At 39.4% G+C, this 26,941-nt stretch overlaps 1 protein-coding gene across 6 annotated transcripts in view; it reads left to right on the top strand.

Annotated features, from left to right (window-relative positions):
• The window catches only part of FHOD3 (formin homology 2 domain containing 3), a 390,828-nt gene that overhangs the window by 163,045 nt on the left and 200,842 nt on the right, over nt 1–26,941 (top strand). For all 6 annotated transcript variants that reach the window (XM_071553603.1, XM_071553605.1, XM_071553602.1 and 3 more), the window contains exon 4: nt 15,513–15,580. In XM_071553603.1, coding sequence (XP_071409704.1) covers nt 15,513–15,580 — 68 coding nt within the window. The remainder of the gene's footprint in view (nt 1–15,512; nt 15,581–26,941) is intronic.

The raw sequence follows: 26,941 nt of genomic DNA, 5'->3' as shown, positions 1-26,941 counted from the left end.
TTTAATTGTGTTATAGGAAATGGTTTTGAATTGTTTTATTTCCTAATAGTCACCTCCTTATTAGCCTTGTGTTTTCCCTTCCCATACCCCTCCTGTGGGGTGTGTTGTATTTGGGAATTTCTAGCCTGTAAAACTGAAAACTTCTGATAAAAAAACCAGTTTTTAATTTACAGAATCATTAGTCTGTGTTCTTGTCCCTTCGTCTACATGCACATGCTGAAGAATCCCATGTTTTATTGTTGATGTGGACAATGTTAGGATTATGCAAACTTTTCAACTGGGTATTTATGGTTTTATAGGTCTTCATAAATTAAACGTCATCTTTATTTTAGGAAGGACATGTCAAAATGCCAGAATGGAGGGATTGAGGGAGAAACTCCATTGTTCCCTTCAAATGCAAATTCTTTTCTCTGTCTTTCTCCTCTGCATTTTGTGGGGGCAGCACAGCTTGCCTGAAGTTTGAGCTCCCTGTTGCAGGGAACCCTGTGATGTTACCTTTCCTTTTTTATTATTTTTGTTGTTTTCAGAAACTAATGAAATCATAGCCGATTTTTGTCACTTGAACCCTGTTTTAGGTTTTGGAGAAAAGACAACTACTGTTTCTTGTTTTTTGTCTTTCTCCATAACTGTATAAGTTTTCAGTAAAAGCCATTGGAGATTATTTGTATTCATTTTGTTTTTCCATTTTATTAGTTTGATTCCTAAATGTTATCAGTGAGTTAGAGCTGAGCTCTTTAATTCAAATGGCATGATGCCCAATCCTCTGAGATTAGCTGGCAAGCAATTCTGGGCATGGTGCCACCTGGCATTTCTCAGAAAGGGTCTGCTAATGAAACACCGGAAAAAAATAAGATTGTTCCAGACAAGCAAAACCCTGAAGTTGCGGGGAGTGAGGAGTGACAGAGCTTTCACAAACACACCCCATATTTTGTGGCATGACTCGGAAACTGCTCAGGAAATACCATCCTAATACCTCTGCAGAAAACTGATATTGAAGTGAAGGTACTCTGAGAACAGATGAATTTTTTTTCCTGAAATTTGTGATTGAAATGCACATTTCTCTCTTTTTTTTGGCACTTGGACTCAGGATCGGGCTCTCTGGGTTGTCTGTATTTCAGCTTGGGCCTGCAGAGCTCTCAGCCTTTTGGGTCCTGCAGTTTCCTCTCTTCTGATTTGTCTCACCCATAGCTTCCCACAGCACCAGTCTTAGGGCTGAAGACATATCCTTCCTGGGTCCTCAGTTACCCTGAATCTAAGTAAACCTCTTTGGGAATCCTGTCTTGGATCTAAAGAAAATTTATTCACTGCAAGAGTTTTTGAATGCAGTGTTTCCGGTTTAGTGACCGACGTTTTCTGATTATAACTTTTGTTTCATCAGGAAACCTCCTGAAAAGCTCAATGCCTGCACAAATAGGTCCCAAGACATTTAGGGCTTTATAGGTCTAGACTAACATATTAAAACTACCAGGCTGCCCAAGCAGATTATGCATCATGGATTTAATATGCTCATGAATTAAAATGCCACTTACCAAGCAAGTTGCCAAATCCCACATCAGCTGAAGTTTTCTGTACACACTTGAGAGGTTGTCTCATATACAGCATGTGACAGTAGGCTCTAGGGCACTTATTTGCATAAAAAGCCTAGCCAAGAGCAATAAAAAAGAAGTATACAGTAAGAAATAGTTCTTCAAGTCAATAGTCCAAAGAATAAGGATATTGTTTGGGTTTTTTCTTTAGGTCTTTTGTCCCTTCAGCTTCATTGTCTGTTTTCTTTATGGAAGATTAACTGTGGTTGCAGACCAGGAGTGCCACTGAGGCAACCTTGAGCAACTGGTTATTTCTTCATAGTTTTCCTTCTGTAGATGCTAGTAATAATATGTCCTGCATTTTTTCTACGAAGCCACATTTTCTTGTTTTCTGCATGCAATATGATATGATCAGATGTGCAAACCCTATTGTTTTCTTGCTGGAGCTCTCTTCTTCTGTACTCATTCCCCATCATCATCTTTATTTTACAGTGTCTCTGTATAGACTTCAGAAATAATGACAGGATGTGAGGTGAGGGAGACAAAAGGGTCAGATCCATACTAGCTCTCATAACGTAGACATTCTCAAGATACTGTTGACCCAAGAGAAGCAGAGATTTTTCATTCTCAGTTTACTGCCCTGGCCTCTACCTGAGCATCAGTTTCCAAGGACACTTCTGCTTCCTAAAGTGAGACGGGATAGGAACTTACTGTGAGGTCAGTACTAACCAACCTGTGCTGTCACATTGAAAGTATGATAATGTAGTTGATAATGGTTTTTTATACAGTTCTTCAAGGAAGAAAAATGTAACATATGAGACAGCCAACCTGTGCATCAGCAAAGTTATGGATTTCTGAGGAACAGTGAATGGATCTTGAATTCCTGCAGCCCATATGACACTTTTCCAACTAATTTATTTAGAAACTAGAAAGCCTAGGTAGAAGGGAGGATCTGGTCCTTTTAGTGTTCTTGCAGGTTTTAGCTGTTAGCTTGCTTCTAGTTTGGTGGTTACAGACTTGTGTCAGTATGATTAATGAGCAATGCAAAGTATGCAAATAAAAAAAGGACAATGAAAGATCTTCCTTCTGCAAGAGACAAGAAGTAGGAAGGCCATACAGTACTCATGCTCAATAATCACAGAAAGCAGAACCATTTTTACTTTCCAGTTGCAGCATCTGATCCCAAACTACATTGAATTGGTGTTCATGATGCTTATACTTAAGTGAATTTGTGAATTCATGGATTTTATGTCACATTAAGTAGCTGAATGTGTGTAGCATGTAGGCCATAGTATGTGCTTTTTGTGCAAAGAAACACTGCACAGCAGCTGGCAGTATTTAAATTACAAATGACAATTAAATCCCTGTGTCAATCTTTTCTTATCACATGAATCTTCCTAAAAAGAAAATATTGCATTTAAATGTGTATAATTGGTATATCATATATATATATATATATATATATATATATCAATAAACATACATAATATATAACTAATATATGTGTATATGTTATGCATGTTAATATATATATATAGTATATATGTGTATATAGTTGATATTTGTCTGATTAATTAGATATGTAGAGAGACGGAGCTTTTTACAGCCAGTGACTGGGTTAATAACAAACAGAGAGAGATTTAGTATAGCTGAATGCTTTCGTGTGGCTTTGGTCAAATTACTTAGAGGTGGAAATAATCAGCGGTTGAATTAAGCGAGAGGCCTGATACGTACTGGAAAACCTCCATCGTCTGTCAGATGTTTTACAACTGTGATGAATGAGTTTGGATAAATAACACAAACATGTGTTAAACAAGTTCAGGCCAAGTGCCCCATGGTATGGTAAACAGAAATTGTGCTTGAGGAATGTTTGAAAATATAAATGTGTGGTAGGGTGGTATGGTTAGAGCACTGTGAGGATAGCCTTTCCTTTTACCCTGGAAACGTGCAAACTTCTCTGGAAGTTGCTCTGACCCAGGACATGATGGAGCCATATGAAAAGGAACACAATAGCTTGAGTGACTTTTCATTTAAATTATTTGTTATAAAAGCTGTTGATGTGGAGAGGTTGTGCGGGAAACTTAAGCAGGAAATCATTCTAAGAGAAGCTGAACTTGCTCTGGGGTCTGTCTCACTTCTGTCTCTGCAGGTCAAGAGCTGGTGCCTCAGTGGGCAGCACATCATGGCTTGGAGTGGCATCAGCCAGCTTTCGTTTCAAAGGGATAATGTGTTGCCAGAGCCGTGGGTGGATTTATATACAAGCTTCTCTCCTGATGCTAACACATTTAAGTGAACTAACTGATTCCCAAATTCAACTCAGGGAAGCATCTAGCACAGAGGTTTTTCATTGTTGTGTTAGTTGATGGGGGTGAATGAAATGATGGTTCCAGTATTTGCTTTGTATTCATTTTCTGAGATCCAGCCACACTGTTGTGGAGCCTACAAGTATCATACATTTTGTTCCTGGAAAACCAATGACATCTTTCACCTGTGAAAACGGGGAAGAATTTCCAAAAGTGAAGTTTCCACAGGATGAACATGGTCCTTCCTTTATCAGTAATTTCCTGATTTTAATATGTGTAACTTTGGATACCTCCCTTCATCCTCCATGGTACTTGGAAGTGTAGAAATATTCTACTTTTGCCTCATTTTATATGAATGTGAAATACTTAAGTACTTTTTCACTGTTACATCTTTGCAGTCTGATGTATAGGTCCTTAAGAGACAATGAAGATGGGTCTCCACTGCTGGGGGGAAGCCTTTAAATTCCCAACAGACTGAGTAGTAAAAAAAATAGTAACTGCTGGACAAATGAATTGCACTGGAGTCCAGGACAGCAGCTGCAGTGCTCTCTTGCAGGGCTGTTGTGTGTGGTATGTGAAGCTTGAGACCGTTGGCTTCCCCATGGTGTTACCTCCCTTCCTGGTGTGTTAAGCTTGTCACGGTGCCTGTGCCACATTCTTGGGATGCCTGTTCTTGTCCCTCTTGCTGTAAGACATGGGACAGCAGATGGAGCAGTGATGCGCCACCTGCACTCCATGGTACCAGTGTGACCCAGGAGGTGGCGAGGCATGAGGTGCAGCACCTGTACAAATGCTGGGAGGTGAGTTGTCCATCAGAGTGGGGATCTCCAAGCTTCTCTAGGCCACTGCAGGAGGACTGGCCATGTGCTTGATCTGGCATTTGCATCATATGAGATTCGTGCACTGGCATGGATTTAGCCTGAGATTTTAGTGGTTCTGTTCCAATTTATTCATGGGGTTTGCTATTCTTTTGATTTGCCAAAATGGTATATTTTTCATGTGTCCCAGCAATTTCAGAATGATGTGAAACTTGCTGACCCTGAATTACTTTGACATCTGCTAAAAGTATTTGTGCTGCAATCTTTCCTTCTGCACATCTGATATTGCTTCATTCTGCCTCTGTTGTAAATCCATCTCTGTTAACTTAATTTCTGTTAATTTAACTATATCCTTCAAGTATTCTAAAGAAGCATCCTTCCAGGAACCCTCAAATGCATCAAGACTCATGGAAAAAGACGGTTCAAGTTATTAGAACAAAGCTGGTTAACTAGCCTATTGCTTTTGACTGAGATCACGTCTGCTAGGAACTATGAGACTATTACTTAAGAAATTGTTCTTTGTTTTGTGACTGTAATACTACAACAAACCCAAATCTTTGTCTATTGAAATGCTCTGTCTTCTTTTTACTCAAAATGAGTTTGCACATTTAAAGGTGTGAATTGATTGGAGAATATACATAAGAACAAGAAGGTGTAGGAAAGATGAGCTACAATTAAAGTTTTTCACATAAGGAAGAGGCTGTTATACAGAGACATTGTTTTCAGACTGGGGAGATCTGATTATTGAATTTAAATAAAATTGTTATAGAAATCAATATTGTCATCAGTAAATGTAATGAAAAATGGAAATAAATATGCTGGAGAATGCTATGGCTTTTCCATTGGAATTCTTTGCTCATTATGTTTTTTAATTAATTTTGGGGAAAAAATATCCTATAGGTAAAGCTCAACTAGATTAAGGTGCCATGTCTAGAAGCTTTCCAGAAGGAATCTGCATGATTGTATGGCTGATGCTTCTGATTAAAGTACTAGTAAATATTAATCCTTAATATTGATTGTGTGGTTCAGTTACAGGCACATCTACTGGTTTTTGTATGTGAAGACTTTATGGTGGATTCTTGGTCTTGGCCATTTCAAATGGTCAACCAAACGCCCAGCATTGAATTGGAATGAGTTGCACCCAGCAGCTTGGCTGTGAGACTGGGAAGTCTCACCTGCACATAGGCAATGCAGCATCAGGTATTTAGAGATGCACTTACCATTGCAATCACAAGAAGCAGCTTTGTAAGGTTTTGACCATCAGCCACTGCTGCTCTTTTGCCTGCTGCTTGCTATCTGATGAGTAATTCATACTTGCCGTCCAAATTTTTGAAGAAAATCTGATGTGCTTGAATGAATGCAGTTAATTAAGAGGCTGCAATCTCTGAAGTCCAAGAGCTATTTAAATCGTGATGCAATTCCTGAGACTGGACTTAGGATCACTGCAGCAGCATAGTCTTGGAGATAACAACTGACCTATTTTGGCACGTCTTCTGCAAGAGAAAAACTTGGTATGAATTTTAAGCTCAGGAGCTCATTCACCTTATTGGCACAAACCTCTGATGTCTTGGCACTTGGACATTTTGCCTTTTGCCAAGCTGTAAGCACAGATAAGGTATCCATAATTCTTGGGGTAATGGGTGTGTGCCTAAATTTTGGGGGCTTTTTAGTGATAGGTTGCTCTAATGTACTTGTTGCTCTTTGTTTATTAATTGTGAGTGAAAGTGCAGGGCATCATTTCACACTGTTTAAAACATAATAAAACCAGAAAATTCAGATTGTTGTTACTAAGTACGTTGTTACTAAGTACTTCTAACCCAGGAGGCACTAATGGGCTTGTTTGAGCACCAGCACACAGGTCAGCAATTCAGAGTGCTAGTTGTAAACTGAAACAAACATTAAAGATTGGTCTCAACATACTTTTTAGAATTATGTTTTAGCCTCAGATTGGCTACAGTAATCTCTAAAAAAGCAGTAATTCTATGTTATTTTCCTTTCTAGTAATTTTCCCCAGCCCCATTCTCTTGCATTGTGTAATATATATTTTTCTATAGCAACTACTTTCCTACTGTATTACTCTCCAGGGAGCAATTTTGCATTAGTAGGAGGATGAACAAGATGACCTCTCAAGTCTTTTCCATCACCACTTGCTCTAATATGGTGCTGTAATATTTGACCTTGTTACGCAGCCTTTTCCCTTCTGCAACCCTTTGACTTTTAGAGAAGAGCAGCCACAGCATTTTTGGACATGCAGAAGTGCCCTCCTTTGAAGTTATCAACCCAAAGTACTGTTTCCTGCACTTCAGAACTGAAGAGCATATTAGTGCCTTTTGCATTCAAGTGGAGAGGACCTGTGTAAATAAATCATTGCAGGGAAGTACACTATGGTGCCTGCTCCATAGTTGGAATGAGTAGGCTGAAGAGGCAGAGGCTCTTTATTTTGATAATATGTTGGAAAGTCTGTAACTTTTGAATACTTCTTTTTAGTGCTGCTTTTTATTTCAAAGAAAGGAAGGAAGACTGAGATGATTGAACAGTTTGTTCTAGATCTGTACTGTGTGCATGGACCTACATGGTGTAGTTCCTTCACTGCTCTTTTTTCCAGGAGCAGCCTTTTCCCCGTGTGTTCAAAGTTATCAGTAGGCATGAGATTCAGTGGGAAATGGGGAATTCTGTATTCCAGCTTGCAAAATCAGAACTGATACGTGAGAGAAGCAGTTTGGAAATGGAAGTAAAAGCTGTCGTGATAACCCACGGGGAAGTGGATTCAAAGCTGCCTTGCTGCTCCAGTTTGGTCACAGTTTTCAGCTCATAGAGAGCAGGAAATGCTTTTTGTGGCATTGGCCTGGCAATGATCTCCCCAGACTGACCATGAAAGCCAGTTCTAAAATGATCTTTTTGCAATAAACACCCCCTGCATTTTCTTTATCTCTCTACATTCAACTAATTTTAAAAGCCTGGGGGTTTTAGTCATTGAAATTCTTGAGGTATTCAAGTGTCTTGGGGTTGTTGCTGTTGATTTCTATGCAGTTAAGTGATTCCTTGTTGACTGAATTTTAATGTTCTCGTCTGATTTTTACTTCATAATTTAGATAAAATCTGTTGTTGTACTCCCCTGCTGTTGGCCTTTTTTATTACTTGTGTCCTTTTTTCCACAGCAGCAGTAGAAGACAACTTACACAGATTTCTACAGGAGGGAATTGGGAAAACAGTAATGAGCAGGGAGATATAAAGCTTAAAGGGGAAAGTACTAGCCTTTTCGTCAGGCATCTTCACCCTGCTCTCAGCCCACATCACCTTATATGTCCTTTCTTTTGTTATGAGTAAGCAAGGCCTTAATATGCTAAGGAATTTAGAAGTGGAAACAGTGAAAGGAAGTTTTGACACAATCAGTTTTTAAGATCTTAATGTAATGCAGAGCAACATACAGAGAGCACCATCTTCCATAGCTGTAAACCTGGGATCCAGCAGATGAAGACCAAGATTTCCTTGTGCACTTAACTGTATAAACACTTGGTGCATTTTAACCTCTCCCTTTAGCATAAATCATTGGCATTTGTTTGCCATAGTGTGTGCAGATAGTATGACAAATGTTCTTCCCAGTTCCACGTGCATGTGAATGGGTCTACAGGAGCAAAAGGATAGTTATTCAGAGCTGTGTGAAGGCGGAACTGGCTAATGGTTTATCCATGACTTGTGGTTTGCTTGAAGTCAAGCAGAATAAACAGAAGTTTGGTAGAAATGGTTGAGAGAAGAGATCAGTATAGTTCTGTTGGGCTGCCAGAGGGGATGTTCTGGTTTTGGCTGAGGTAATTTCCCTCGTAGTAACTCGTTTGGGACTCTGTTTTGGATTTGTGCTGGAAACAGTGTTGATAATTCAGGGATGTGTTTGTTATTGCTGAGCAGCACTTTCACAGAGTCAAGGCCTTGGAGTCTGGGGGTGCAGGGGTGCACAAGAACTGACCCCAACTGTGGTGTCATGCTCAGAATATAAAGCTGGAGAAAGGGAGGAACACTGGGAGTGATGGCACTTGTCTTCCCAAGTCATCATTACATGTGATGGAACCCTGCTTTCCTGGAAGTGGCTGAACACCTGCCTGCCCATGGGAGGTGGTGAATGAATTCCTTGTTTTGCTTTGCTTGTGTGGGAGGCTTTTGCTATTAAACTGTCTTTATCTCAATCCCTGAGTTTCCTCACTTTTACACTTTCCATTCTCTCCCTCATCCTGCTTGTGGGTGAGTGAGCGAGTGGCTGTGTGGGGCTTAGTTGACAGCTGGGGTTGAACAGTGACAGTGCAGTATGATAAAGACTGGAAATTCCCCTTTGCCAACTATTTGCATAAACCCCTCCTTCAATTAAATCTCAATGAATTACTTAGATGTTGCAGTAGTTTATCTGCATGTTGATAGTGAACCTCCAGCACTGGCTAAAACCTGGAACCAAGAGCAAAGGAATAATGTGTTTAGATGGAAAAGACATACCCTGAAAGGATGTTTTTTGTCTCTGTTTTACACAAATGATTTGGTTTCTCACTCTTCTGAAGAATTAAGTTTAGTTCTCTGCAGCTGATTGCTTAAGCATTACTGCTTTCTTTAAGCACTATTGTTTTCATATTAATGGCACTCCAGACCATCTTTCCTACTGTCTATTCTCTCTCTTACTGACTTCCCTCTACTCTTCTGTACTCTGTGAGTTGTTTCTCTGTTGCTGCATGTCTTCGATTCCTCTTCCTCAGAGTCATCGTCTTTCTCTTTGGTGGTCTGGAGTTTTCATACATGTTACTCAGTTTCCCGCAAATGATTGAATCTCATTTTATATCTCTAGGAAACACAGAAGCAAGAATTAGGGAGGACACTTGCACCTAGAGGATTGGATACTTTTTCAGTGAATTTAATGTGTTATCATTCTTGTGCTGACAGTTTTATGTTAATTCCCTCGTGATAGAAATTAAGACGTTTGGCATCTCAGAGAAACACTCAAAAAAGGTTAGCTCCAATACATCTTCCCAAAGTGGGGTTTCTGCCCTGTGTACTCTCCCTGTGGAAATCCAGGGACTGTTTCTGAGGGTTATGTCTTGCAGCAGCAAGAATGCAGACTTCTGCCCTCAAAGAGACAGAGGCAGGAAAATCCCTAAGCACGAGTTGCAGAATTGCTCTGAAGTGCTGCTGTATGGGGTATTTTTCATTCCCAGGGGAGATACTGCCCTGAAGTTCTCCCTGCCTGTCTGTCCAAACCCACAGGCTCCCTGGGGTTTGCAGGTGGCTGTTTGCACTCTATTTTGAGCCTCTGCCAGCATGGCCTTAGGGGATAGGATAGGAAAGGGTGTCCAAGGCTGTTTTGTTTTTCCCTCCTCCCACTCCCCACCTGCAGGTCCTTTACAGAGAAAGGGAATAAGGATGCAGGCTTGAAGCTGAGCTCTTCTCATATGCAGGCGTAATAGGATCTTTTCCCGACAAAGGATCCCCTTCTCCCAGTGGGGGCAAAGGACCCTGCTCGAAGAGGGAACCCACTGTCCCAGATAATTAGCTAAGCAGCTGCTGTGTGTCTGAATAAAGAAGAGGGGAGGGAGGTTTTTTCTCTGCCTGGGAGCCGGGGCGGCATTCCTTGGAGGCAGCCTGCACATTCCTCCAAAGCAGTCGGTGCTGACAGTGACGTAGACTCAGCTTCCCGAAATTTATACGCAGCCACTAGCTTGGCCTGAGGTCCTTTATTGTGGGAAAACTCTTGAGTGCTAATCATTTATGCCTGGATCAGTGAGAGAATATATAGCTTGAGTTCGCATGTGAGATGTTGCACTAATTAATGCATAACTATTTATACAGAGAAATAAATCAGATTTGGAGAGAAAAAGGAAATTTGTAGTATGCAAAATGAAGTAATCTCAGCAGAAGCAGCAACTGTGTTAATGTAGTAGTGGGCAATGTGCCTGTGAATGAATCCCTTCTCCGTGTGTTTTCTAGGGGGTCTGGGAAGAAAAGTGAAGTGCCTTGTCTGGCCAACACATTTATGACTAACTTTCATGGACAAAAGCAAAACTAAGAAAAGAGCCTATTCTTGGCACAGAACCAGGACTTTCTTAGAAAACTGCTTTAATTTGTTTGACATACAGTGAAAAACTGGCACACTACACTAATTAGTTTTATATACAGTTGTTTTATAGATCTGCAGCACTATATGTACCCGTGGGCCTGCTCGGATGAAGTCTACCAGGCTGCTTCCTGGTGCCTGTTCCCAGGGTTGGACCTGTGTGCCTGACTTCTGCTGTGCTGCTCATGATATTTCTCTAGTTTTACAATTGTATACATTCATTCAGATAAAATAATGTCCATTTAAAATTGTAATAGAGTAGTAATCAATTTAGAGTTGTGGCACTTGACATTCACAGAAAGAGGTTTTTTATCATTATAAACATTTTTCTTTATTCTTCTAAGTTGTTGTTTTTCCTATCAGTGCTGCTGGAAAGGTAGGCAGATCATTTAAATTCTGACAGCCTATTACTTTTGTCAGTAATACTTCTTTCTAGTGAGCATGTAAAATGATTTTTTTTATTCATTGTTGTAGGAAAAGTAATTAAGTTTTTACTTTCTAATTACTGACTTGTTTACAAGTAGCTCTTGGAAGCCAAAGAATATTGCTAGTTTTGTCCCGTGCAAGGTAGAAATGAATGGCAGGAAATGTTTCAAATGTTGTTTAAGTAGATCTGCACCAGGTACCCTGTTAATGTAATCAAATGTGGAGTTAATCTCCCTTTTATGTTTTTGTAAGGAAAGGAGCTTCATCTTGAAATTACAGTTTAAAGAAAAGAGGTATGGATGGGAGACATGGAGGTCATTCAGGCAGCAGCAAGTGAAGCAGAGCAACTCCCATTTGTGCTCAGCCAGATGTTCACGAGTCTTTGCCAACAGCTCAAAAGGCTGATGCTGTATAAATTACTATATCCCAGGGACTAATTCAATGGGTGTGATGGAAGAGGAAGGGAGGAGGATGGTACCCTGTCGGTCAGAGGTCAGGTGTAACATGTGGGACTGAACCAAGCAATTTTCAGCCAGTTCTGCTTCTTCTTTTATTATTGTGACTTGAAAACACTCGTTTTTCCATAGAAGGCAGAATAAAAGTCAGTACTTTAATTAAGAAATAAGGACCAATTATTATTTTCTTTAAAAAGTCCTTTTTCCCATGTAGTCAAAAGAGTTGAATATCCAGTGAAATCTGAACCTCTGACAGTGATCTTTGAAAATACAAAATCCCATTTGAAAGCTGCTAGTGGTCTGATAAGAGATCTTTAAAGACTTCCTTTCTGAAGAGATGTCACCTGCAAACCAAATTGCCTTCCCTCCATTGCTTCATTTGTACCAGATTCACCTATAGAAATCTGTTTTCACTTAGCATGAGTTGTTTTTTACAACAGTAAAAGCAAACAAAAATACAGAGTAATAAATAATATTTTTCTTTGAGAGCATGAAGCTTTCTCTCAACCAGTTCTGCCCTTGCAAGAAAATAGGCACTTGCAGGTTGCTACCTCTCACACGTCTGTCTCTGTCACAAGCCCAGTTATCTCTGATGCTCTGTCTCTAGAAACAAATGGTGAGCTAAGGGAATCTCTTTTGTCTCTCAAGGATATACACCTACCTGCTATGATGGGAAGGATAATTTAATGAATGTGACTCTCCTTTTTTGCAAAAGGTAAAGAAAACTGAGGCCCTTACCAATGCCTGGTTTTCTATGTTTTTCAAAAGAGTTGACTCTGTTTTTGAATGTTCGAGATTGGCAGTGCTGATGCTTTTTAGTTTCCCAGGATGTCCTACAGTCTACAGGTTAAAAGCAGGGATTCAAGAATGATGAAGTACCAACTCTGCATCCCAAAGAGTATTGCTCAGTCAGTGGGAAGCCCATGGAGGAACAGTGTTCCTCCATATAATAAGGTAATAAGCAGTGCCCTCTAGTGTTAGTTAACGTCAGAGGGAACCACCAGAAGAATTTTCTGACATCTGGGTATAAGCAATGAGCTCTTTCACAGCTACAGATGCAGCTCTTTTTTTCTTTAAAGAAAATAGTAAAAAATGACTGCGAATGTCCTGCTTGTCAGGACATAACTGTCAGAAGTGCCATCATCAATAGGTAGGTACAGTCAGATATCACAAACGCCCTGACCTATAAACTCCCTGGCCTATTTTATCTCCTCCAATCTTGAAGTATATGAATACAGTATGTCTCCAGCCTGTACCTAACCTGGGGAAGGATGGGAATGGTGTTATACCAAAGGGCCAGAGACTTGAGAAGTTTCAGGGAGAAGTGGAACAGTGCGTATTCTGGTTTGACATTCGGAGATTTGGTTTCTGGCATAAAGCAGTCCTAGTGTACATGTTCAATTTATCTACACTGTGTAACAAAGCAGTGAGCAGATGGGTCTTCCGGACTGTCCTTGGAGCACCACAGAATTTTTTGGTTTTGGTCGTAGTAGCAATCTGGACTCCTCTTTCAAAGCTGTAAACATAATTTGTTTCAGTTCAGGACAAATCTGCCAGGGGATGCACCGTGGCAATTTAGCATGGAAGGTTATTTCTCAGTCTGCTTAAGAGGGCAACACTTTAAATTACTCATGTAAAGCAACAAGCATTGAAAAGCATTTGCTGTCTGTTTTCAGAATTGTCTGTGTGAAAACGTCATAAGCAAATATGCCTTTTCCTCTCTGTTTTTTCAAATTTGATTTTCTACCGCAGAAAAAGAACTCAGGAGTGCTTTTTGCCTTTCAGTTTGCCTGTCCTGTTTGCTACAGACAAGCAGGGAGAGCATTGTTTGTGCTGATTGCCAAGGGTGATGTTATGCTCTGTGAAGAGACCAAGGAGAAAAATAGTCAGCATTGTTCCTCTGAGATGTACCAAAAATCTTCATGCACCAATGAAAGCAACCAGTGTTATGGTATCATAACAATAGTTTGTTAGGACTTTACCCCAGGCTGGGATGATGATTCCTGTTTGAGACCAGGACCAGCAGATGGCATTTGTTAGAACACTGATATTTATGTACAAAGTTGCCAGCATTTTAAGAAGTGGTGCCTCTCATAATTAAGATGATAATGCACTGCCTTGTTTGGAAACATTCTGCTCATAATGATGCTGGTGAATTATGAATAGAGGGATATTAGTAATAACAAATGCCAGATGGAGGTATCTTTCAGAAAGGAATATTTTGTGTTATAATGGCATGTAAAGTTGACAGACCGGGTCTTAGAAGATCTTTATTATTCTTTAGGCTTTCCTGACAAAATTGCTCTTTATCCTGCCAAGAAATGTAGTTTCACATGCCAGTGCATTTTTAAGTGAGAGTAATTAAAGTGTGCCTCTAAGTTTATGGCTTGAAGTGAAGTCTGTTCCTCCAGTGTTTTGTCAGGAATCTATAAAGAAAGGAGACAACTTATAAAAACAATAGTTTTGCCAATTCTACACATTCTGCCTTTGAAATCAGAGGCAATTAGGGATGAACAAAACTATTTTAAAAGTTAAAAAAAAAAGTGTTAGTTTTTCTAAAATTTTACTTCACACTTTTCCTTTGGTTAAAGATGACAGTTGGGAGTAAGAAATGTTTTTTCTAAAAATAACACCCACCTTCTTTGATTGAAGTATAAAATGATTACTGAGTTATAAATGCAATGAATACTTAAGTGCTAGGCCTTTTTTTGCAACGTCCTGAGAGAAAGAAATAAAATTTAATTTGGTTTGGTAGTGTAAAGTACTAATTACAAAAGAAATAGACAAAGGAAAGTAGGAAATGAGATGTTCGACATTTTATTTTCTCATAAGAATATTCCCACTCCATGGGATTTCCAGCTTTGATCTCAGGACTTGCTGGCCACTGTCTGTGGCAGAGAGGGTCCTTTCATGATGATCTGTGGGTGAGGCAGAGTGTGTCATGTGAAGTGACTGTGAAGATTTTACTTTCCTTTTTAATTTTTCTCAGGTTGCATTAGTGTAGTAAAATTTGGTTTAGGACTGTAAAAGTGTTCTATAAAGTCTCTTTCTATCAGATATGCTAAACGTAGTAGACCAGGAAGATTTGAGGAGCACACCTTCCACTGCATCCCTGCATCTAAATTTGCAACAGTAAACTTGAGATGCACAATCCAAGATTTCTTCTAAAGGCACAAACATTGTAACAGGGTTCAGAAAGAGAGCAGAGGAGTTGCTTTTGTCTTCTTTAATTTCTGTGAGTATGCATTAGTAGGGGAATAAATGAAGTAATATATTTCAGTATTGGATGATGAAAAGAAGACTTCTGCTTCATTTAGAAAAAGATCAAGATCAGTTTTCATGAGAATAAAACACTGTTTTGAATTATGCTTAGAACAGACTGTCCGACTATTTCTGGTATTAACGTTCATTGCTATTGTAGAAAGGATTTAACAATAGAAAGATGAGAACATGAGAAAAGAATGTCTAGAGGGAAGGCAGTCAAGGATGGGATTCAGTGGCTCTAGCTTTGATAACAAAAGCAAAGAGTGTGCTCAGCTGAAGTTTTTTGAGATTTATCTGGTACTTTCAATACGCACTAAATTTACCTTAATGCAGAAAGAGCAGTATTTCTACGCATTTTCAAAAACTCCTGAGAGAATTGTTTCTCACTGATCTTGTTGAAGCTATTGAGAATTTACCTGAGAGATGCCATCTGAAGTTTTGGACTACAAAGCCCTTGTTTATATGCACATTTTTAATAAATAAGTCCTATATTTTTTTTAAAGCTAATTTCTTAAAGAACAGCCTGCCTAATGGAAAATAGATGCTATGACTCTTTTGACAGCCATACATTTTCGTCATGTTGTCAGTTTTGTTTATGCTGAACTTCATTCTGTTTTCTTTTTTTCCCCCAGAGAAACTTTACAATTCCAATGGCCGGGAGCTGAGACGGGCACTTTTTTCCTTGAAACAAATATTTCAGGTAAGCAAATAATGGCTGTCTATTCTGGATTTTGAATATGAATTTAATTTCTTCTTTTTTTTTCTTAATATAGGGAATAACTTACTGTTTCTGACAAATGAGACTTTTAAGGACTTCATTTGTAATATGCACTTAGCCAACTGTTTCTTAAGACCTTTTCTTTTTATGGTCTACAAATCTTCCCCCATTCCTTCACTCTGTCAGAAGGCAGGACCACATGTGGTGTAATGGCAGAGTGAGTTGATGAAACCTGCCAGGAAAGGAGAAAATTGAAATTCTTAGATGGAAACTTAGGCTGCTCATTAGACAGTGGCATAGATCTCTGTTGGGAACACTGGGAGGGGAATGTGGAAAGGTGAGCTGGGAAACCAGGAGCTGGGGTGGTGACCCAGTGTTGGCCTAATAAAGGACAAATAGCTTAGGTTTAAGCCACATCAAAAACTAAAAAGAGATGTGGGAGACATGCAACAGATCTGATGAGGAACCAGCATATACTGGGAGATTGCTGAAGGTGTTTGAATTTAAATTGAGTTTAGAGGAAAAGATTTATTGAGAAGTGCGAAAGAAACTTCATAGAGCTGAGGAGGACATGGTAGTGATTGATCATTTTAAGAAAAGGCATGGATTCGAATATGAGTGTTGATTATGGAACAGACCTGAAATCAGGAGGATTTTGGATGCTGTGGGAAGTAGACAATGTGATACACAAATGGTGTGGATGATAAGAAATTTAATTGAATTTAAAGCTTGGACTTCAAATTGATTTTACTGGATAAGGAGAAGGACTTGAGAAAGCTGCGGGACTGGAAGGCAGATCATTGGAGAGAACAGGTCGGGAAAAGTGAAAAAAATACATCTGTGAGAATTAGAGCATGCTGCCAGTGTGATTCTAAAATGGAATTCAGTATGACACATTCCATTTCCATCAGTAAACATAAGTGAAATAAATAAAAGCAGCAGTTTGCCCCCTTTCCTAATGGATCCATGTGGAGGATGATAACCTATAATCCTTTTTTTAGCTACAATAGGTAGGTGGAAGGATTTAAACATCTTAGTTTATCATTTTTTGATTTACTTTAAATCAACATTTATTATAAGAAGAATAACAGCATTTAAAAAATCTGCAAGACTGCAAAATTGCAAATTTTCTAAGCACACAATGCTCTTACGGACTTCAAATTTAGACATTTAGAACTTGGCAAGTACCAGAATTAAGATTCTCTGAACAATAGGAGTGAATGATGAAAGGCAGACCATTTATTGTAAAATTTTGGTAGTTGAAGATGCCCTCTGGGTCAGGAAAATGTCTCTGAATTTTGAAATTTTTGGACAAAGTAGCAGTTGCAGTTCCAGAACATTTTGGTCATCTCATGACCACGGATTGGGTAAGCCATTGTCTCTTCAAGGCATTCCTAGGAAGAGACTGAGTCACAAGGATGCAAGTTGGGTTTTCCTGTTAGCTTGCCAAGCAGGTGGAGTGTTTGCACAGAGGAAATTAGGCAGGTTTCCAAAGTCTTGTCTGGTTTCTTCTCTTTTTGTTCAGCTCAGCTGTTTCTGGGCAGTATTTGTAGTTCTCTGATTTTAGGTACTCCACTGGTTAATCTAAGCACTCACACAAATTTAGCAATAAGTGCTAAGCCTGTCTTCCCACCCATCTTGTATGTCCCATGCCCTCTCATCCTGAGTTCTTCCAGTTTGGGTATTCATAAATGTTCTCTTCCATGTAGGTTAATGGAGGTCTAGTAAGTCTTCTGGCGGTCCCATGGTGTAAAGGAGAGCACTCTGGACTCTGAATCCCAAGGGCCTGAGTTCGAGTCTCAGTGGGGACCGTCCCCTGGCAGTTCAATGCCCCCCTGCCATCTGATCCCGTCAGATCTCGGATGCTCAGCAGAGTCAGCCCTGGTTAGTACCAGGTGCTGTGACAGTCCCGAGGACTTCACTGTCACTGTCCAAGCTCACTCGGCCATGGCAAATGGACCTTAGGACTTAAACAGTGGGGCCAGTTCTGCGCATGCTGTGCCTCACCTAAAAAATCCACTGCACAGGCTGGAAGGGCACACCCACGTGGGGAGAGCCCTTCCCAAATCTTGGTTTGCGAAGTCTGGCCATACATACATACATACATACAAACAGTAACTGTTCCTGAGCTCAGTGCTTTCAGTGAGCCCACCAGCAGGATTTCTCTCTTCATGCTGCTCAGCTGGGTTGAAGAGTAGTGAGAGGGGACGGAGGGGAAAAGCGATGCACACAACCCATACCTGTGTATGAATTTAGTTATTAAGTGAAACCTGTGTGACAGTTTCAGAGCATAATTTTCTCTGAAGAGTTCAACTTGCCTGCTTTCTAATGTATGTGGTATGGAAAGGAATTTGGGAATCATCAATTACCCCTTAAAGTAGCTCTTTCTGGTAGAACTATGGCTATTTGTTTAACAAACATAGCCGTAAAAGATCCTGATATACTCTTAAAAGACAAGTTCTCATTAGTGGGTAATTGAGAAGTCTTCCTCAAGCTGAGAGCATTCACAGAATATGCTCAAGTGTTTGAGGGGGTACACTTCAAAGTGAAAATGAGACCCTGTAAACCCCTGTTTACCTGTCAACTACCAAGTTACCAGCATTGCTAAGGGCGTCCTTTGCGTGTGACTTCAGTTTATCTCATAATGAACCATGAGAGAGAATGTAAGATAGTTTTTGTATTTGTTTTAGAAAGAAAAGCTTTTTCAATTTTTTAGTGAAGAAAAATACAAGTAAATACAATATATAAATATATTTTTTTAATATTTTATATATATAATAAAAATATTATAAACAAAGCACCATTATCCAAAAGGTCATGCCTAATTTTTTTGTCTGTGACATGAAAGAATGTCAACATTAGGAGTTTATCATTATGTTAAAAATTTTCTAAAAGTTTGTTTTTCTACTCTTTTTTTTCATTTTGTGTGTCGTTTTGTATAGTATTTTAAATTCCTCAAGAGTATAATACTTTGGAAATAAAATGTTCACTTAAAAAAGTCCTTATTTTAATTTTAACAAATTTTCAGAGTGTTTTCGAGACTTCATCGTGTCTTTAAGTGCCAAGACAGTTCATATTTTTTTATAATCATTTAATTATGGCTGAGATAATTTGGCACAATTCAGTGTCAGTATAATTTTTAATTTAAAGACTTTCAAGGTAATGTGCAGTGTTATTCACATTAAGTGGGAATAAGCCCAAGTTTTACATTGAACACGATTTCCAAATAGTTGGAGCTCTTGATTTTTCACACGAGGCCTCAGCAAAGCTTAAAAATGTTTGGCAAAAGCAATGCCTTTGTTTCAAAATTTAGATGAAAGATTCATTTGGCAAGTCCGTACTTGGAATTTCTCTTTGATTTCTTCTGGGGGTCTGGTTTTGGCAAAATGATAAAGGTTATGTGGAGCATTTTTCTTTGACAGTAATGCCGTTCTGTTACTGTCATTCATTCTGAGGGGCTGAGAAAGCCACAGTCATCGTCTTTTTCTGGATTGTGCTACACTATTCTTCTGGTTTACTAGTATGCTTTTTGACAAGCAAACTTAAAAAAAGTAAGAAATAATTGAAAACCAGTACAGTTATTTTCCATTTGAATGTATTTTCTGACAGACCTCTGAGTTGCCTGGTTCTTGTATTTATCAGAGATTCATGATTCTTGTGCAAACTGCTAAAATTCCCAAAGGCATTGGGCAGAATCCAGCTGAATGTGGCACTCAGAGAATCAGGCTCAAAAAACATTTTTCATATCCTAATTGTGTTATAATAAGAGAGTTAAAAATGCAGCTGCATAAAACATATGATTCAATCAGTCTTAAAAGCACAAAAATTGAGTATGAGCACAATAATAAATGTAAATAGGGCTGTGTGATTTGCGTGACATTAAGAAAGTTTATTTAACATGGCCTGTGATACAACTGTATGTAATATAAAGCAGTTATGTTTTAGAAACTATAAACAAGTGTACCTTGTAATTACAAAGCATAGTTAGAAATTGTGTTGATTGCATCATATCAAAATACAAAATAACTGGATAAGAATATGGTATTGTAAGAAAAGTAAGAAAGCTCTAAAGCATGTTTCAAGTCTGTTGAAATTTGTGATCTTGTGTAAATATGCTTCTTAAAGTTTTGGAAAATATTTTTAATCTATCCATGCATTACATTTACTGGAAAGCAGACTTAAAGTATATATTTTAAAGTCAAGGAAAAAAGCCAGTTTCTAGGACTGTTTTCACTATCAAGTGTCATTTGACAAGTGTAGGAGATCTCCCATTAGTTTTCTTCAGGAGCCTGGATTCCTGTTTTGTGTTGTGATCAGAGTATCAAGGGACACAGTTACAAAATTCTCTTACAGAATTTTCTTCTATTGTTGAGAAATTCATTAATCATTGAACAATTGAGCTTTGTGTAAAATGTCACAAAGAACAGCTATGTAGGGGCCACAGAAACATTATCTAGAAGGTGTTTGGATAGACACAATCTTATCAGTGAGTGAAATCAAATGTCACACACTTCAGCTGCTAAGGAGTCATCAATCATTCTTAGGAGTGCAGAAGAAGTATCTGTGTTTGCCTCATTGATCTCAAGGAAGAAGGCTGCTCCTTCCCTCCTGCAAGCATGACTGATGAGTCCTTAGGGTTTGAAACTGTGTGACACTTGATTTAGGGGCTGCTGTCATCACTTGTGAGGCAGGCTATCTGCCACCTCTCCCTTTTAGGATCCCTCTTGGAAGGGATCTTGATTAAGTCATGAAAAAGAGAGAAACCTTCATTTCTTTCCCAAACCAAATTCACTGGAGTTCTGCATAACAGTTTACAGATCTGTTTAATCCTGTTTTATAAAGAAGATGCCTCATTACTCTTTAGAAATGATAAATAAAATAGATATGATACATTAAATATCAAAATCAGTTTCTCAGTTTCACTGGCATATAGAGTGCCTTCTAGACAATGTTACAGGCTGAGATCTAAACAGTTCTTAATGGACTATAAAATGTGAACTACTTCCACCACAAAGATAGCCTGAAAACTTGGGAAGCCACCAATATTCATTCATTGCAACTCTTTGACTAGAAACAGGGAATGTTGTTTAGTGTGAAGCCTCTATCTACTTGAGCTTCCTCAGGCATGTAGTACACTGCCTGACTGTTGTTGGATCTGTTGCTTTTCTGCCATGAAGAACATCCCTGGCAGGGTCTGCTTAGGTGACTTTTCTAGTAATTTTTAATTCTTCTATTAACTGGGAGGAAAAACACACAGTGAGTTGATGTATCTGCTGTCTACTAAAGGTGCAAAGGATGAAATTCTGTCCCCAAGAAGTCAGTGGCATAAAATGTCCCACAGAAAACCACATTTATTGTAAGAAGTTACTTTAGTTGCATTAGTTTCATTTAGTTTCATTACTTTTTTTTTAAAGGGGGAAAATTGATATCAGGGAATCATCATGGAATGTTAAAGGGTTGGAAGGGACCTTAAAGATCATCTACTCCCAATCACCCCCTGCCATGTGCAGGGACATCTCCCAGTAGACCAGATCACTCAGGGCCTTATGCAACCTGTCTGCGAACACTGCCAGGGTTAGGGCATCCACACCCTCCCTGAACAACCTGTTCCAGCATCTAACCACTCTCACAATAAAAGTTTTCTTCCTAGTACCTGACATAAATTTCCCCTCTTTCAGTTTTTAGTCATTGCTCCTTGTCCCATCACCACAGTTCCTGACAGAGTCCCTCTGTGACTTCCCTGTAGAGCCCCTTCAGACACTGGAAGGCTGCTATGAAGTCTCCCTGGAGCCTTGTCTTCTCCAGGCTGACCAGCCCCAGCTTTCTCTTCCTGGCTTTGTGGAGGAGGTGCTACAGTCCTCTGATCACCTTTGTGGTCCTCCTCTGGACTTGGTCCAACAGTTCCATGACCTTATATTGGGGGCAATAGAATTGTATGCAGTATTCCAGGTGGGGTCTCATGAGAGCTGCGTAGAAGGGAAGAATCACCTTCCTTGATGTGCTGGCCACAATCCTTTTGATGCAGCCAAGGACATGGTTGGCTTTCTGAGCTGTGAGTGCACATTGCTGGGTCATCTTGAGTTTTTCATCAACCATCACCCCCAAGTCTTTCTCTGCAGGGCTGCTCTCAGTCACTTCTCTGTCCAGTCTGTAGATGTGGGATTGCCATGACCTGGATGTAGGACTTTGCACATTGCTTTGTTGAACTTCAGGAGGTTTGCATGGAGCCACCTCTCAAGCCTGTCAAGGTCCCTCTGGATAGCATCCCTTCCCTCCAGCAACACAACCGATTCTTGGGGATGAATTTTCGTTGTTGTCATCACTAGAAGCCAAACTTTATAGTGCAGGTTGCTTAAATGTATTACTTCACTTCAAGATAAAGGGAGATGGTAATTTCTGTGCATGCTGTTGTAAAATGTTGCTCCATTTAAGTAGAGAAAATAATAGGAAAAAGGGGAACAATGTAAAAATACTGATGTCTTGGTGTCATATTATGGCCATGTGTCTGCACAGATACACATGAAATAAATTGGGAAGGTCTAAAGACTGGTGGACAGAAGAAAATGAGCCACTAAGTCAGCAAGGAGGAGGGAGTGTAGGGAAAATCTTGGAGGGAAGAGGAATGGGAGCTTGGCACAGCTGGTGAGGGCAGTAAAGTGGGTGAAGTGCATTTGCAACCAACAGGTTTAGTGAGAGGAAGGAAATTCCACTGAGGGACAAACTGGCTGCTTCGTCCTTGCAAGCCTTTCAACACTGAAATGCTTCTGCCTCAGCTTTATCTCTAGCAGATGACTGCAGTTTTGGGACATCCCAGTCCAGGGCAACCTTGTTCTCAAGCTGTTCTTCTAGGTGTACTGGCAGGAATGTGTTAGAAGGAAGACAGCAACTGAACTTGCCTAGCACCTGTCTTGGGGTAGTTTCTGGATTGCCAAGTATCAGGGAGTCAAAATACTTGTCTTAGAGAAATGCAATGCTTGTGACAGCAGAAGACTTTGAGATCTGTGTTTGGTTCATCTTCTAAAACTAGTGTCCTTACACAACGTACAGCTGAGGTTTCATGTTTAGTACAAGACTTCCCTGTTTAACCATTGACAGGGCTTCAGTTTATGTGTGTATGTGCGTATATATGTGCATGTGTGTATGTTTTTGGAATGATTTCTTTCCAGATTTGTTTGCAATAGATCACTTGGCTTTTAAAATGAACTGAAATAAACAGTGACAATGAATTAGATAATATCAGACACTTCTGGATTGGCAATCTAATATTTTAATTGTATCAATAATTTTGGAGTCCAAAGAACAGAACTATGATTTAAAGTGTGGGAAAGAAACTATAAATTATATTTTGGCAATCTGTGCTCCTTCAATCACTTCCTGACTATGTTTACTCAGTTTTCAAGCCAGAATGAGCTTTTCTAACTGCAAACATTGCAAGCCAATCTTGATCTGTAAAATGCAACCTGTCACTTAGCCAATAAAAAAGCTGGACTACAGAAATGCTCTGGGATTTCTGTTTCTAATAGAGCACAGCTTAACTCTTATTCCTACATCATTGTAGTCTTGTCCATCGGAGTGATTGTTTTGCTGGTAACTTTAGCAGATGTGATGCATACTGAAGGCAGGTAGCAATAGTTAAAAATGTCTTGTGGAGGCTTAATTGTGGTATATTTCTAATGTAGGCTGGGGTTGCAGAGCTTGGTAGCTAAAAGGGCAGCTGAGAGGAATTGCCTGTTAATTTTCCATTGCTATGGAATGGTGCACTGAGTAAGCATTTGAAATTATATGGGTAACCTGTGGACATGAAGGCTCTTGGGTAATGGGAGTGTGTTCTGGTCATAGCCTTGTTGATGCCACGTTGCTACTGCTGCCCAGGGCAGTCAGACTGAGAGCAAAGTATGAGGTTATTTTGGGTTTTTTTGTATATGTGAGGATGAGTCAGAGGAATGCTTAGGAATAGTAGATCTATATTCCCTGTGCATTCTTAAGTGTAAAAATGGTAGAATAAAGACCTACTTATCATTGGTGCTATTGCTAATAAAAACCTAGATTCTATCATCCTGCCTTTTATTCACTTAGTAACAAAGAAATTTTTCAAGTATATTGGGCTATAGTCCTTTGTTTTACCTTGTGGTGGAGTGCCAGAGGTATTGTCATTTGAGATTTATGCCAGCAAAAGCCTGCAGTCACACATGGTGTGCTCTTTGACCTGCCTCCTCCTTCCTTCCTTTCCTCACCAGTCAGCTGCTGTCCCTCTGCCACTAATTTACATCCCCAAATGAATGAAGCTTAATCCCTAAAGCTTAATCCTCCTAAAACCAGCTGAACTTTGTGATCCTATCTTGACTTTGCAGGAGATTAAAAAAAAAAGGGAGGGTGTGAAAAAATGTGCTTTAATTTCTAAAGAGTGTAGCCATCATTTATGTTTTTTGAGGACTTTCTGTGAGTGCACGTTGATCGATATTTTTCCCTTGTTATTTTATTCTTTTACATTGAGCATAATCATCCGGGGTTTCTGTTTCAGTTCTTCTTTTCTGTGCAGTGTGTACTCCTGGCAGGGAAATCTGAGGAAGAGTGGTTTCCAAAGACACCTTGCTCAGGCATATTGATGTGGAGTGGGGACAGTGCATTTTGCCAGTATCTATTTCAGAGATGGACATAGGAGAGCGAACATTTCACTAACTTTCCCTCTTATCAAGTAGGGATGTGTTTGTTTCAGGAGCAGACTGTCTGAATGACCTGTGCCCTTTCTGCCTGTAGGACACTGTATTGATACACTGCCAGCATCTTGTCCCAGAAGATGTCAGGCAGCAGAGGAGGATACTCCTCCACTTTAAGTGTGGTAGGGTTTATATTCCTGATCATATTGCAGTGCACAGCAAATTGACAATATTCATCTTGTCTTTTACCAAGGTGAATTATCACAATGATAAAATGTGAATGCAGTATATTGTTTGTGAAGTTACCATTTTTGATCTACAGACAAAACCAGAGCTGGCCTAATAGTCAGAGTTTAAATCTGTCTTGGTAGGGATGTTGCAGAGTGACAGAGCAGAGAGGGAAGCTCTTTCTCAGAGAGTGAAGTGCATCAACTGCTGAAGCTCACTGTGAATGCAATCCCCACTTGTAAACCCACAGGCAAAGTTTAGCAAGGAGATTCTTGTGGCTGTGACTGGTACCCTGTCTGCCTGTGCTGCTCTTGCTTTTAGCCTGGATCATAGCAACTCTGCATTTTGGAAGGTTTGATTAGTACAGAATGTGATTGCTGGCTCACTCGGTAATGTGTCATGTGGAGAGCACAAGCTGGGGAACCCCATGGTTTTCCTCCTTTAAAGAAATGAACATTATAAAATGTGCAACGTTTCACTTTGTAACAGAAACAGGAGAGAATTATCCAACACAGAATTAAATATGGGACTTCTCAAACAACCAGAAACAATGGGATAGATTATGAAAGGAAATGGCAAAAAACCTCAAACCCATAAAAATCAGATTCTTCTTGGTGGAAATCTTACAGGCAAGGAACTTGTTATGTGTTATGATTCCTTGGAAGGAAAGACAGTATTCTGCACAGCTGTTAGCCACGTAAGAGAGAAATATGTATATGCACATCCAAGTGTGAATATTCACTTACTAATCCTGTTTCCCCAAATACTTGGAATGGAGCTTTTAGCAGGACTTGTTAGATTTAAAAAAAAAAAAATCCCCTTGAGAATCTCTTTTCCAAAACCTTGATTTTTATTAGGAAACTAAGCAACTTTCTTGTGGCATAAAAATAATCATGCTTTGGGTGAAAGCTTTCAGACATATGGCCCACAGAAATAGCAGGCTTCAGAAAGATTTAACAGTATATAAACAATTTATCTTTGCGTGTGGAAGCTGCATATCAGACAAAATGCGCTCTTGCAAAGTGCCATTCCTTGATAAAAGATATTTGGTCTCCATCTTCAGGTAAGACCCTGCAAAACTGCATTAGAGAACATATGGAATGGTACAGAGATAGGAAAATGGGTAGGAAAGAAGCCAGTCCCCCTCCTGCACTGCTTCTGTTGGTGGGCAAATGAGCATACTGCACAGACTGCTTGATCACAGAGTTTGTGGTGTCCTTTTAGCAGCTAGGCTGAGTTATGGAGGTGAAAGTCTGATTTATGCATTTTGTCAACCATATAAGCAAGCTTTAAACTCACCGGTTTATTTGATGTTTCTTTCATTACATGTTGGACAAAAATAGGCATCTGTTGCACAGACATACATTCTCTTGTTTTTTCTTTTTTGAGATGCCTCAAAAAAGGAAGAGATTTCAAGTCTGTGAATAATCGAGTAAACTGTAGTTATCTGTTGAGGCCAATGATATCTTTTCATAGAGAATTAAGTAGCCAGCCTTTGTGTCACTGCACAATCTTTATGGTTGCAGGAGCTTAGCAGGAAGCTCAGAGAGCTTTGCCTGTGTTTTGCTGCTTTTCTCATCAATGCCTTAATGCCTGCTGATTAAGGGATCATAAATCTTTGCAATATTAGCAAAGGAGTCCATTTCTATAGCAAATGACAACATTTCCCTGCCTCCTCCTAGGTATTATCACACAAATGTGGCAGATACTTTTATGTATCGTTGTCACACACATGCCATATATTCTGTGCAAAAGAATGCTCTCATCCTGGAAACCTGAATCTCTTACCACTGCTAGAGAGTAGCCTTTGCTCCTAAGGTCACCTAACTTGGCAAGTCAGTGAGTTAATGGGTCTGAAAAGATTATCCTAGACCAAAATGGATGTAAACATTCTCCTTTCAATGTACAACGTATGGGGTTGGATGCCTTTTATCTTTTGCTGCACATTCCAGATGTTTGCTTCTTTCCTCTCATCGTATGTATACATGATGGGATAGATAATGTACTAAGTTCAGATTTACGTCTAGTGCATGATGTGTTTGTACTCTGCTTCATTGCATCTTCTTTTTCCCTTTTATTTGGGAAAGAAGAACCTTAAAAACCTTTTTTTAATTCAGGTTTGATTAGTTTATTCAGTGCTTTCCCAAAGCAGTCTGGTTAGAGTTCCTCATCCCCCTTCATTTCCTCTGCTATTCCCCTGCAATAGATCTCCTTTCAGTCAAGAGTGACTATATGATTTGCTTGTTTTGAAGAAGTTCCAGAAAGCAGATCTCAAAATTTGCTTTGGAAAGATCCTTGTTACAAAAAAAAAAAAAAAAAAAAAAAAAAAAAAAAAAAAAAAAAAAAAAAAAAGATCAACCACATACAAACACATTTTTAGTTTTATTTATTTGGGCAATTAAATGCTAGGTTCTAATTTTTCACCAGGTGATGCACTAATATGCATCTACTATTTCAG

This window comes from Pithys albifrons, chromosome 4, assembly GCF_047495875.1.
Source record: "Pithys albifrons albifrons isolate INPA30051 chromosome 4, PitAlb_v1, whole genome shotgun sequence".
NCBI classification, from domain to species: domain Eukaryota; kingdom Metazoa; phylum Chordata; class Aves; order Passeriformes; family Thamnophilidae; genus Pithys; species Pithys albifrons.
This window is presented reverse-complemented; position numbering and strand designations above follow the sequence as displayed.